General features: G+C 42.2%; 1 protein-coding gene across 1 annotated transcript; it reads left to right on the top strand.

Annotated features, from left to right (window-relative positions):
- Window positions 1–257: 257 nt before the first annotated feature.
- mcm2 (minichromosome maintenance complex component 2) lies at window positions 258–12,573 on the top strand. Its single transcript, XM_044171815.1, has 20 exons — window positions 258–399; window positions 1,687–1,880; window positions 1,968–2,140; window positions 2,364–2,494; window positions 2,616–2,754; window positions 2,880–2,977; window positions 3,511–3,632; window positions 5,066–5,273; window positions 5,689–5,823; window positions 6,060–6,251; window positions 6,918–7,011; window positions 7,107–7,185; window positions 7,378–7,549; window positions 7,716–7,842; window positions 8,685–8,797; window positions 9,166–9,330; window positions 9,894–9,968; window positions 10,247–10,429; window positions 10,538–10,693; window positions 11,499–12,573. The coding sequence occupies exons 1-20, from the start codon at window positions 394–396 to the stop codon at window positions 11,607–11,609; spliced, it is 2,673 nt and encodes an 890-aa protein (XP_044027750.1). The 5' UTR covers window positions 258–393; the 3' UTR covers window positions 11,610–12,573.
- Window positions 12,574–12,831: the final 258 nt, after the last annotated feature.

A 12,831-nucleotide genomic window follows, 5' to 3' on the forward strand; every position in this document is an offset into this window, starting at 1 on the left:
AAAGCGAGGATATCAGAGAGGCGGATTTGAACGCGGCCCAAGTGTTCCCGGGAAAAAAATAACACGTCATAAACCCCGCCCCCGCTTCAATGCCAAGAGAAGGGTGAGTTTGTTTTAATTTGCGGCCCGCACCGCTTTGACTCACAGGCGTCCCCACCACACCGGCCGAACGAGCCTCACTGTGGGCGTACATCAAACCAAACGCACTGTACTTTAAGGCCCCGCCTCTTTGAGCGGACCGGCCAATAAGGAGGCGGAACGTCAGTGGTGGATTTGAATATTCATTATTTTTCGCGGGCTTTGAGTGCCACGTGATCGTTTCGCGCGAAAAGCGACTCCCGGCAGGAAGAAGAAGTTTCTTGACAAGAGGCAGAGAAAGACAGACACGGGACAATGGCGGTGAGTTAAAACGGTCAAAAAAACAGATAAAATGTCTCATTATCGGGTTTCATGTATCCGCTGAAGGAGTAAGAAGTTAAATTAAGCCCATTCACGTTTGTAGTTTGAGTTTCCTGCTGTTAATAAGTTTGACATTTGCACTTTTGTCGGCATCACAACGATGACAGAGATAGTTGGATTGTTGCTTTGATCAGAAGACTGAATTAAAATGCGTTTAAAGTCAAATCTCAATTGGAAATGTATTTTGTAATCAGTCGCTTTTGCACTGTTGTTAACGCGAATAATAAAAATAATAATGTTGTGTCTGTTGTGCTTTGTCCCTTTGCTGTAAAACGCTGACTTGCCATGTGGCTGTTGAGCTTTTTGTTAAAAATAAATGTCAGTTTTAGTCTGTGAAATGAGTTTTAAAGCAGATAAAATAAAAACAGCTAAGTGAAAAATAACAACAGACATCAACGTACAGAAAAACGGATAAAACGTTATTAAAAACTCAACTTACACCACTTTTTATGTTTCCAGCTAAAATGTGTTTTAATATAGAAAATAGCCTCCACATGCTGTGACCGTTATTATCATTTATTTGGTAATTCACCATCTATAATCTATATTATGTTTAAACCACTGTATTATCATCCTGTTACCTTTTGTGACTGGGGTTTTCAGCACATGGCCACCAGCTGCCAGTAAAAACATTGTTTCTTGCATCTTTGTCAGTTTTTTATGACACACTATTACCATGTTAACAACAATAAAATAACTCCAAATACATACAGAGGTTGGACACAGTAACAACTGCCTGCAAGACAAAGTACCTTTTCTGTGAATTTTGTTTTTGTCTTGTTTTAGATTACGTCTTGTGGTAAAATACAGTTCACTCTCTCATAGGAGAGAAATCTATTTATACGAAATTAGTTGATGCTGAGAAGGTAAAATTAAGTTTAAGAGGTTTTTAAAGTTAGCTGGTAACTTTAAATCTATGTATACGATTAGTGGTGGAAGACACACACGCACACACACATCCTATTCAAGTAAAATAGTCCAGTTCAGTCTTTATTGTCCCGTACGGGTAATTTGACAGAAATAAACATCAACGCAGACTCATCCTTCCCTAAAACAGATTAAAAAATATATATCTCGCAGATTAACAACCGGTAAAATGAGCAAGTACAAAATACAGTAGATATCAATAAATAAAACAAAAATTTGAAAATACACTGCACATTAGTAGATAATATCATGTACTCGTATTGAAATAATAATCAGAGTAATCCGTCTGCTGGTCGACAGGATTCCTCCGAGTCGTACCACATGGCCACCAGCCCCAGCCGAGCCTCCAGGAGGGGAGACCTGACCTCCAGCCCCGGACGAGACCTGCCGCCCTTCGAGGATGAGTCGGAGGGGCTGCTGGGGGATGGACCCCTGCCCGGAGAGGAGGAGGAAGACGGAGACGGAGAGGAGCTGATCGGGGACGGGATGGAGAGGTGAGGATTTGTTCTGAGTTTCAAATACCACATTTACTTTGTGTTTAGAAAGTTTTGGGTCTTGACGACAAGTCTCTCTCTGCTCAGGGATTACCGTGCCATCCCGGCGCTGGATCACTACGAAGCAGAGGGTTTGGACCTGGATGACGAGGATCTGTCGGAGCTGTCGCCTGGAGCCCGGGCCGCCGCCGAGGAGGCCATGAGGAGGAGGGACAGGGAGCAGGGCGTTAGCGGGCGGCTGACAAGAGGACTGCTCTACGGTGAGTGAATGGATGCATGTTGTTGTTTTAAAAACAACAGGAAGTTAGTTATTGTAGTTTAGCCCGCTGATTTCTTTTCACAGAAGTCTGTGTATTATAAAAATAGAAATATGTGTTCAGTAAAAAATCACAAATTAGGCGTGTTTAAAGGGGTCTTGGTGGAAAGGAGGTGGGATGGCAGAGAGGACTGAGTGAATAACTCGTTTATTTTGCTGTTATCCAGACAGCGAAGACGAGGACGACGAGCGCCCGCCGGCTCGGCGAAGGCGATTGGCTGAGCGGGCAGCAGAGGGCGTTGCAGATGGAGAAGAAGAGGAAATGATTGAGAGCATCGAGAACTTGGAGGATATGAAGGTTGTAATACTGCTGCTCGAGTAATAAAAGTACAGATGCAATGATGTACTGTAGCTTTTCAGGTCAGACTGGTACTGTCCAGCTGTGGTGGGGGGTCTGACAGTATTTTCCCCGTCTGCAGGGCCACACTGTGAGGGAGTGGGTGTCCATGGCGGCTCCCAGGCTGGAGATCTACAACCGCTTCAAAAACTTCCTGCGGACCCACGTCGACGAAAACGGCCACAACGTCTTCAAGGAGAAGATCAGCGACATGTGCAAAGGTAGCTCAACTTTTCAACCCGTGTCTTTATAAAATACTGAAATGTGTGCGTGCATACGCTCTGAAGAATGGACACTTAACTGCTTTCTGGTTTTAAATGAATGAACTTGCATCCTGTCCTTCCAGAGAATAAGGAGAGTCTGGTTGTAAACTATGAAGACCTCGCAGCCAGGGAGCATGTTTTGGCCTACTTCCTACCAGAGGCTCCAACTGAGATGCTGAAGGTGAGTGTAGTTCTGTTGTTTTTAGTACTAATAAACATCCTGTGAGACTGTATTTATTTATACAAACACAATGCCCCACTGAAGACGGGGAAATCTTATGTTTCTGAGGCCTGACCTGTGACAGCCTCACATCTTTGTCTAAAATCTATGAGGTTGCTTTTACAGCTGTTTTGTGGTGCGGTTTAAATGAAATCTGGTGCACTTGCCCTTTTGGCTCGGTTTGTTTATGCTGGTGAGAAAACTGTCAAAGAAACTCTGGTGCGGCCTAAACAACCGGACCAAGACCACCCGAAAGGGTGTCAGTCCACTTCCATAAGACGAAATCAAGTTTACTCCCCTTGGTTCATTTGTAAAAAAAAAAAAAAAAAAAAAAAAAAAAAGTGAGCATGAAACAGACCAGAACAACAATGGATCGTTTTTATTTTCCTTGGTCTGAACCTGCCGATGTGTCTAGGTGACCTGAATCAAACACAAGGTCCATTTAAACAAACCTGTATGTGTTTTGACCGACATTGTGTCTGTTTTGTCGTCAGGTTTTTGATGAAGCCGCTAAAGAAGTTGTGCTGGCCATGTACCCGAAATACGACCGCATTGCCCACGAGATCCACGTCCGCATCTGCAACCTGCCGCTGGTGGAGGAGATCCGCTCACTCAGGTAATATTTCACTTTTGCCACTTCGGTCTTCTCTCTCTCACTCAATTCAGTTGGGCTTTATTGACATGGGAAACAGTCGTTAACATTTCCAAAGCAAGTGTGAAATAAAAACATAAACGGAAGAAATGTGTTATTAAAATATATACAGATAATTAAGACAGAATAATAATAAATTGTAGACTTGCAGTTAAAATACAAATACAAAAAATGAAAACTAAACTCTGCAACATGTTAAAAGTGTGTGTGTGTGTGTGTGTGTGTGTAGGTCATTCACTGTCCCTCAGGTTGTGGCATGTTGATACATATTGGGCAGCAGGATCTGCCCCGTCTCCTTCTCCTCTGATTATTTTTAATGTTGAGAGCTCATTTAGCTCTTTGAAATCTGAGATTACAGCGTTGAACTTGTTAAAGTAAACGTTCCTTATTTCATTGAATGTTGTACATTGTAGGAGGAAGAGCATCTCTGTCTCAGCCTCACCTGTCGAACAGTGACCACATATTCTGTTTCCGATCTGTCTCTGCTTTCTATCTCTGACAGCAGAGAGATATTCTGCCAATTCATCACCTCTTTTTAGGGCCAGATATCTTTCTGATCTACTTTGGCTTTTAGTTTCTTCTTTCCAATGTTCCAAATAGGTTTCTTTACATTGCATCTCTTTCTCTTTGTCCATCCACACACACACACACACACACACACACACACACACACAGCAGCTGTCATGGAAGTCATGTCCTTCCTCTGTTGCTCTTACTAATGCTGCTTCACTTCGTCAAGATGGTTGTGTGCTTTCAGAGTTCATGTAAGCATTGACAATGGACAGTATTATTTCATAACAACATATCCATTAAATTTGGATTGAATTACCTTGAAAGACGCTGTTTGGCTGATGTGAGGCGTCCATGTTTGTTTGGGTTGCAGGCACTTCTGTATTATTAAGTGCCAAGTCATAGATATTTCCCAGACGAAATTAAGACTCGGACGTGAACGTTATTTACATCTCAGACTTATAATTTGATAACTCCGATGTGAACGCGGCATAAGGTTTCTCTTATTTCCTGAAATGTTTTTCCTTTTCTGAATAGAGGATCTAAAGACTGAGGGTGTCTCATGTTCTACAGATTGTAAAGCCCCCTGAGGCAAATTTGTAATTTATGGGTTATATAAATAACATTGACTTTCTACATACTGTTTACACACAAACACTGCATGAATCACTTTCTACTGAGAGCAGCGCAGACATCAGGATCAATATGAGCAGATGGAATGGTAAATAATGCATGTTATATAAATTCCAAGGTCCGCAAACAGAGATTTACAAAAAGCAACAAACATAAGGAAGATTTTAACCAAAGATGAATAAAATTCTGCACAAATCAAATAAAGCTTTCTGCTCTTTATAAACTCCTGGGTTTCCTTCTTCTCTCGTGTTCAGGCAGCTCCATCTGAACCAGCTGATCCGGACCAGCGGCGTGGTGAGCAGCTGCACCGGCGTCCTCCCTCAGCTCGGCATGGTCAAGTACAACTGTAACAAGTGTAACTTCGTGCTGGGGCCCTTCTTCCAGTCCCAGAACCAGGAGGTGAAGCCGGGCTCCTGTCCCGAGTGTCAGTCCCTGGGCCCCTTCGAGATCAACATGGAGGAGGTGAGACGCCCCCGTGTGGCGGAGATGTCGGTTTGGTGCAAAGGTTGAACATTTTGTTTGTGTTGCTGAATGTCTCTCCTGAGGAAATGCAGAAAATGTGAAGAATATGAGGCCTTAACCTCACAAGAACCTTCACATTCTCAGTATCCTAATTAAATGTTTACAATAGTGTGTATTTGAAAAAATGTTAACTGTTCATATTTTTTTAAAACATTGATTTCTGGCATTATGACTTAACTTTATAGGTGATGACATAATTTGCAAATGCACATTGTTTCAGCCGCATTATTTTTATTTAAAAGGAACACGAATCGTTTATTGATACGCTGGTTCATCAATTCCTTTCCTCGTCATGTATCAACCAATGGCCTGTCTCTTTGTCTCAGTGAATTAACCAATCGTCTTCCTCCTCCAGACTGTATACCAAAACTACCAGCGAATCACCATCCAGGAAAGCCCCGGTAAGGTCGCCGCCGGCCGCCTCCCGCGCTCTAAAGACGCCATCCTGCTGGCCGACCTGGTGGACAGCTGCAAGCCAGGAGACGAGATCGTGAGTGGAGTTAAAAACATAAATAATACACCTTTGTCCTCGAAAACATGAAAAAAAAACCATTTGAGACATGTTACAAGGAGATCATTGATCCATTTTCTCAAAATGACATTTGCAAAACAACTAAACTCGCATGAAAAAACTTCATAAAACATCATTTTTGATTACCAGGTGTTTAATTCCTCACCAAAAAGAAGGCAAAACTTAGACTTGATGATTTTTTTTCCCCCTCTCAGGAACTGACAGGCATCTACCACAACAACTACGACGGCTCTCTGAACATGGCTAACGGCTTCCCAGTGTTTGCCACAGTGATCATGGCCAACCACATCACCCGCAGAGACGAGGGCGTCGCCGTGGCCGAGCTGACTGACGAAGACGTCAAGGCCATCGTCACCCTGTCCAAGGACGAACGCATCGGAGAGAGGGTGAGGAGTCACACACACACACACACACACACGTCTAAAAGTTTGCTGCAGGTCAGTAGAATAAGTTTCAGTTCTAAAAGTACCAACATTACTGTCAGCCTCTGAGGTTATTTGTCCCTCAAGTGATCAAATTGGGAAGAAAAATTTTAACTGCAGATGATTTGTTGCCATAGATACCCAGGTCAGCTTCATTAAATATGCTCGTACTCGTCCATCAGTACAGCCGACACATCCTCCTGAGATAAAGGTCTGTTTTTACCCCAAAAATATCAGAATTACAAATCTGAAAAAACGCTCGCGAGTAAAAACTCAGCACACGGTATGCATAGAGTAAAAACATATTTTTAGCCCTAATGGTTAGTGTCATTTCGGTCTGTGTGACCAGCTCTGATTCAGATTTGGTCTAAATGTTCTCAAGGTTTGCTGTGAGAGAGGGTAATTAAATTATAGCTTTTCTTCGGAAAGAAATCAAGTAAAATACCAAAAACTCCATAAAGATCTTTTTTTAAATTAATAAGGAACAGACCGAGACACATTTAATCTCAGTCTTTTTAGAGGCTGGTTTAATTAGTTTTACCAGCAAACTGGATTATTCAGCTAAAACAACTGATTTTCTAATCGGCGCTGTACAGATGTTTCCTAACTGGCTTTCTGTCGTGTCTGTAGATCTTTGCCAGCATGGCGCCGTCCATCTACGGTCACGAGGACATCAAGAGAGCCCTGGCCCTGTCGCTGTTTGGGGGAGAGTCCAAAAATCCAGGTAGGCAAGTTCAAACCTGAAGCAGGAACCCCAAATGTCTGTGCTCCCTCAGACTCTCACTCTGTTACACACACACTCTTTTCTCTCTCTTCCAGGTGGGAAACACAAGGTGCGTGGAGACATCAATGTGCTGCTGTGTGGAGACCCGGGAACCGCCAAGTCCCAGTTCCTCAAGTTCGTATCAACACCTAATGCATGAAAACATACAACTTTTTTTTTTTTCTGTATCTGCCATCATTAATAACAATCTCATATTAGACCTTCCACAGAAGGGTGAAAGTAACCCCGCATAATGCTAAATAGAAATTAAGCATATTTGAATTGAAAGCCTCTGAATCTGAAGTCCTGATGGATTTTTCTCTGCAGGTACGTGGAGAAGGTGGCGAGCCGTGCGGTGTTCACCACGGGGCAGGGGGCCTCGGCCGTCGGTCTGACCGCTTACGTCCAGAGGCACCCGGTCAGCCGCGAGTGGACGCTGGAGGCCGGAGCGCTGGTGTTGGCCGACCGCGGAGTCTGTCTGATCGATGAGTTCGATAAGGTGAGCTGAGGCACGACTGGATTGTGAATCATAACTGTTGGAACAATCTTAACCGTGACTATGGTTGTTGACAAACTCACTTTACTGTCCTACTTCTTAATTATTCTATTCAGACGGCGCTTTTCTGTCATAATAAACACAGATCTAACCGCACTCTGTCCTCCAGATGAATGACGCAGACAGGACGAGTATCCACGAGGCCATGGAGCAGCAGAGTATCTCCATCTCCAAAGCCGGCATCGTCACCTCGCTGCAGGCCAGATGCACCGTCATCGCTGCTTCTAACCCCATTGGTACGTAACACGAACAGTGTTTCTGCATGTTTTGCCCAGTTAAGTTCATACATTAAAGTCGTAGCTTCCAGGCCTTTAGTTTCCATTCCTTTCAGAACGTTATGAAAGTCAACTTGCAGAGACTTGAAACCTGCTTGCGATGGTTAAAGCCTCATAGTGAACATCATGGTTGGCATTTCTGGCCAGTTATTTTATAATTGCATATGGTAATGCATCGTTGAAAGCTTTAGACTGAGTTGAGAAGGCCAGTACGATGCGTTCAAGTGCAGTTACAAAGCTCTGACATCTGAATGTTGAGAGTTGTCTGCTCAACAGTGAACTGTTTAATGCCAGAGGCTTCAACATTCACATTAAACTTTTCAAAAACTTAATAATAATTTAAAAAAATACGTAAAATAAAGAAAAGCAGCAAATCCTCACATGAGAAGCTGGAAATGTTTGGCATTTTTGTTTGATAAATGACTGAACTGATTAATTGCTAAATCGATCGTTTCAGCTCTTAACAACATATAATTTGTAAATATAACGACCACTGACTCAAACCTTGGTTGTCAATCATTTTTAAATTGAATCATTTCCTGCAGACAAATAAACTTATTCAGTGTTTTCTCCCAATATTATGTTCTTAGTGCAGAAGTTCCTTTTTACATTAATCATGGACAGAATAAGGCTCCACTGTCTCCCGGGATGGTATATATTTATTTATTTATTATCGGTCCTAAAAGCGCTAAAAAAGCGTGTTTATGTGCATATGTATATGAAAAGATTTTGGGAGGTTGTTGCTGGCAGTGTGTTTGCTTTCGTGTCCACGTGTTCAGCTCTCGGTGCTTGTTTCCTTGCAGGCGGCCGGTACGACCCCTCCTTGACCTTTGCTGAGAACGTGGACCTGACGGAGCCCATCGTGTCCCGTTTCGATGTGCTGTGTGTAGTTCGAGACACCGTCGACCCCGTGCAGGTACGAACGCGCACCTTCATACCTTTCTTTAACGTTGCCTTCTGTTTGATTGGAGTAGCAGGTAGAAAAACATAACTTATCTTTTCATGTTGAATAAAGTTTGCTGCCCTTCCTGTTGATGCCTGATGAACATTTTTACAAATGATTGGGAAACAGGCATAGTCGTAAAGTTTGTTAATCAATATAAGTCTTGTCACCCAAAACAATATATTGGTATGTAACAGAATATTATTATCCTACTTGGCTGCCATAAAATGTCATAATCCCTGATGTGTTTGCAGAAATCTTTAAGAGTTAAATAAGCCTAAAGGAATTTAGGTCTCACTGCTCTCTCCTCTGGCCTGTGATTTTCTCTTTTTTCCAACTAGGATGAGATGTTGGCACGCTTCGTGGTTGGCTCCCACATCAAACATCACCCTAGCAACAAGGAAGGGGGCGTGGCCTTAGAGGAATTGGTTCTGCCCAACACGACTGACGTGCCGCCGATTCCCCAGGAACTCATGAAGAAGTACATCATCTACGCCAAGGAGCGGGTACGAACACACGCTCTTGACGTCCTCGCTAACACCGTCGCCCATTCACTCACAATCTGGTTTAAGAGTTTTCACATTTTCTTATTTGTGCTTCTCTAAATGTATTATCATAATGTTGGAATCACTATGATTTAAAAAATTGGAAACCTGTTATTTGAGACCGTAAAGATGACACCTTCTTGCATTTAATATGAGCCAAGTATTTTAACCAAAATTTGACATTTTTGTTACTTTTAAATGACAATGTGTTGCTGAAGTCCAGACTAGGTCTGTTTTCATGATGATGCAGAACAACATAAACCATATACCACCTTTTTTAAAAATGAACCTTTTGTGTGTTTTCATGATGCAGTTTGCCCCCCGGAAAGGCATTTTTACCCCTTGTGTCATTTTAAAGCAGATATTTGTCAGCTGGTTAAAGTTTTCAGAGGCAACAAATCATCAGTAAAATGTAAAGTTTTGCGTGTCCTTGGTTCAACAGAACGTGGAAAGACGAGGCTAAAGTTTTACTACAAATTTGCCTTAAAGGTTAAATAACTTTTTTTTTTTTTTCTTGTCTGTAGGTTCATCCCAAACTGAACCAGATGGACCAGGACAAGGTGGCTCGCATCTACAGTGACCTCCGCAAAGAGTCCATGGTGAGCTCGCCGAACTTTTCCACCTTTCAGTGACACTTAAACATGTTTTGAAATCTCCAGAAAGTTATAATTGACAAATAATTCTACACAAAGAAATGTTGGTGAAATAACAGTAGTGTATATAACAGCGCTCGTGGTCATAATTTGTTTATTAAAACGACTGTAGTCATGACCTTTGACCCTCAAAAAAGGTAATAAAAGTAGTTTGCTGCTGCTTTAAATGGCAGTTTGGACTTAATAATGAAACATCATTAATGCTGGTTTGGTCTCACTAACAGGCCACAGGCAGCATCCCCATCACGGTTCGTCATATCGAGTCCATGATCCGCATGGCGGAGGCCCACGCCAAGATGCACCTGAGGGACTATGTGCTGGAGGACGACGTCAACATGGCCATCAGGGTCATGCTGGAGAGCTTCATCGACACGCAGAAGTTCAGCGTCATGAGGAGCATGAGGAAGGTGCGAGACTGCAGGCGGATTTTCTGTTTAAACGTGATCATAGTCAAATTCAGCAGTCCTTGATGCTTCCTGTTTTATAAAGTCGGTGTTGTCTGTGTTTCTGTCCAGACGTTTGCCCGCTACCTGGCCTTCCGCAGGGACAACAACGAGCTGCTGCTCTTCATCCTAAAGCAGCTGGTAGCCGAGCAGGTCACCTACCAAAGGAACAGATACGGAGTCCAGAACGACGCCATCGAGATACCAGAGAAAGACCTGCAAGATAAGGTAACAATAAATGAAAGAGAGATAATGAGCATGTTAAATAGCACATGATGCTAACTGTGATGTTGTTAACATACTAATCTTATTTGCTAGTATGCTAAATGTTACATGCAAAGTGGCAGTTTGTTAACATTCAGTAGATTCTTCTTAACATGCTACCTGTAGCTATACCAACATTAGCATACATGCTAACTTTAGCATTAACCATGTTTAGGTATTTAGGTAACATGTCCTTTCTTCTGGTGTTACTGACAGGCCAAACTTTACTTTTTTTTTGCTCCACTAGTTGTAATCCAACTTTTTTCCGCGCTATTTACACACTAGCATTACAGCCTCTGGAGCTGTAATGAGAGCACTTTACAGAGAGAGAACTTTAACCCGACAACAGACATGATTCATTTTGTCCTGTTGTCAAGTTACTCACAGAACTAACATTAATTAGCGACAGTTGATGTGACACCATTTGTCATTTTAACTGGTGAAAGCTACAGTTAGCGCCGGCTAAAAATTAGAAGCTGCTAGCTGAATGTTTTGTACAGTTAGCTTTGCCCAAATCATTTTTCACACACAATTTTTTTACTCGATCTATTAAAACATGCCCAGATGCTGATTCTTAGGAACATCTTGGGACATCTCTACCTGGGACTTCAGAGAGGAAAAACTCTCGACTTACTTGTAACGTGCAAAACAATGATTTTTGTCCCATCTCTGCTGTCGACGCTGAGAAATGAATCCAAGCTCTAATCACCTCCTTTTTTTTATCCGTCTCCTCTCTTCTTTTTCCCGTCCTCTCCTTTCCCTCCTCCAGGCGAGACAGATCAACATCCACAACCTGACGGCCTTCTACGACAGCGACCTCTTCCGCTCAAACAAGTTCAGCCACGACGGGAAGAAGAAACTGATTGTGCAGCAGTTCTAAGAGCCTCAGCACCCCTTCCTCCTCCTCCTCACAATAATAGTGCTTCATGAACTCTATTTCAGGGCCCAGAGTTGGGTCATTGGAAAAAAAGTACTTGGGTTTCCATCATTTTTGGACTAAACTGATGCCTGGAAGGACATTTTTCAAGCAGGCAATAGAAGATGGTCAGAGTGGGCAACATACAGCAATAACTCTCCATTTTTTGTTGGAGCTTTATATGTTTTGTTGACCTAATTTGAAAGAATTGAATCTTTAAAGCAGCAGTGAGAAAGAAATCGATATGCGTAAGGAAGATCCTTCGTGAAATGGCCTCTGACTGACACAATAACTGGAGCCGAACCTTCAGAAAGTCAAATTATCAATTCTCGTTCACACCTAATGTTGCCAAATGAATGAAATCAAGTGTTTGATTCCAAAATGCGAGATAACGTTTGGTAAAACAAGCTTCATGAAACTGAGTTAACTGTAAAAATAATGAATAAAAATCTAAATAGACAGTCTAATACTACAAATATATAACAGAATCAAACTTCAGATCTTTTGGACGTTCGCTCCACGCTGTTCTTCCTCCTGTGTTTTTCTGTCTCGTCCCAGGTTGGTCTCTGTATCGGCCCTCAGTGTGGGGCTGATTGTAAATAAATGTACATGTTTATGTCCGTGTTGTTGAAGAAACAGGATTTATTGTTCACTTAAATTACTAGCCGTTGTCAAGATGGAGAAGATTTTACGGACTCTTGTATTTTGAGCCTTTCTTTCTCAGTGTGTTTGAGGTTTTTGTGTTCACGTGTGAAGTGAATGTAGCTGGAATTTAAGCCTCCATACTCAGTCAGGTAATTAAAAAAAAACACACACACAAAGTACTTAAAGAGGCAAAAAATGAACGGACGTTTGATGTTTCTACTGTTGGAATTCACTTCCTGTTGGATTGTAGGTCTGTTTTGATATTAAACTTGTATTTGTTAAACATGTCTTTTGTCCACTTTGTCTCCACCGGGAGTTTTGTCCAGATCTCAGGCTGTGCTCATGAACGAACACTGATCTAATTGTACTGTGCAGTGTTGTAGCTCTTTAATTTCTGCTGACTGTTGGCAGCCTGTGGCGTGAACTGACTGACCATGCTGTGTGGCTCGGAGTAGATTAAACAGCTAAATGTCTTGACTGTAAATAGAAAACGTTAATGCCGGAGTTTGTCCAAATTCCCAACCTGAAAAAATGTTAGTTA

This window comes from Siniperca chuatsi, linkage group LG2, assembly GCF_020085105.1.
Source record: "Siniperca chuatsi isolate FFG_IHB_CAS linkage group LG2, ASM2008510v1, whole genome shotgun sequence".
Taxonomy (NCBI): Eukaryota; Metazoa; Chordata; class Actinopteri; order Centrarchiformes; family Sinipercidae; genus Siniperca; species Siniperca chuatsi.

Coding starts and splice junctions, on each gene's coding strand:
- mcm2 (XM_044171815.1), top strand. Junction 5,824..6,059: donor GCAAGCCAGGAGACGAGATC/GTGAGTGGAGTT, acceptor TCCCCCTCTCAG/GAACTGACAGGCATCTACCA. Junction 10,430..10,537: donor TCATGAGGAGCATGAGGAAG/GTGCGAGACTGC, acceptor GTTTCTGTCCAG/ACGTTTGCCCGCTACCTGGC.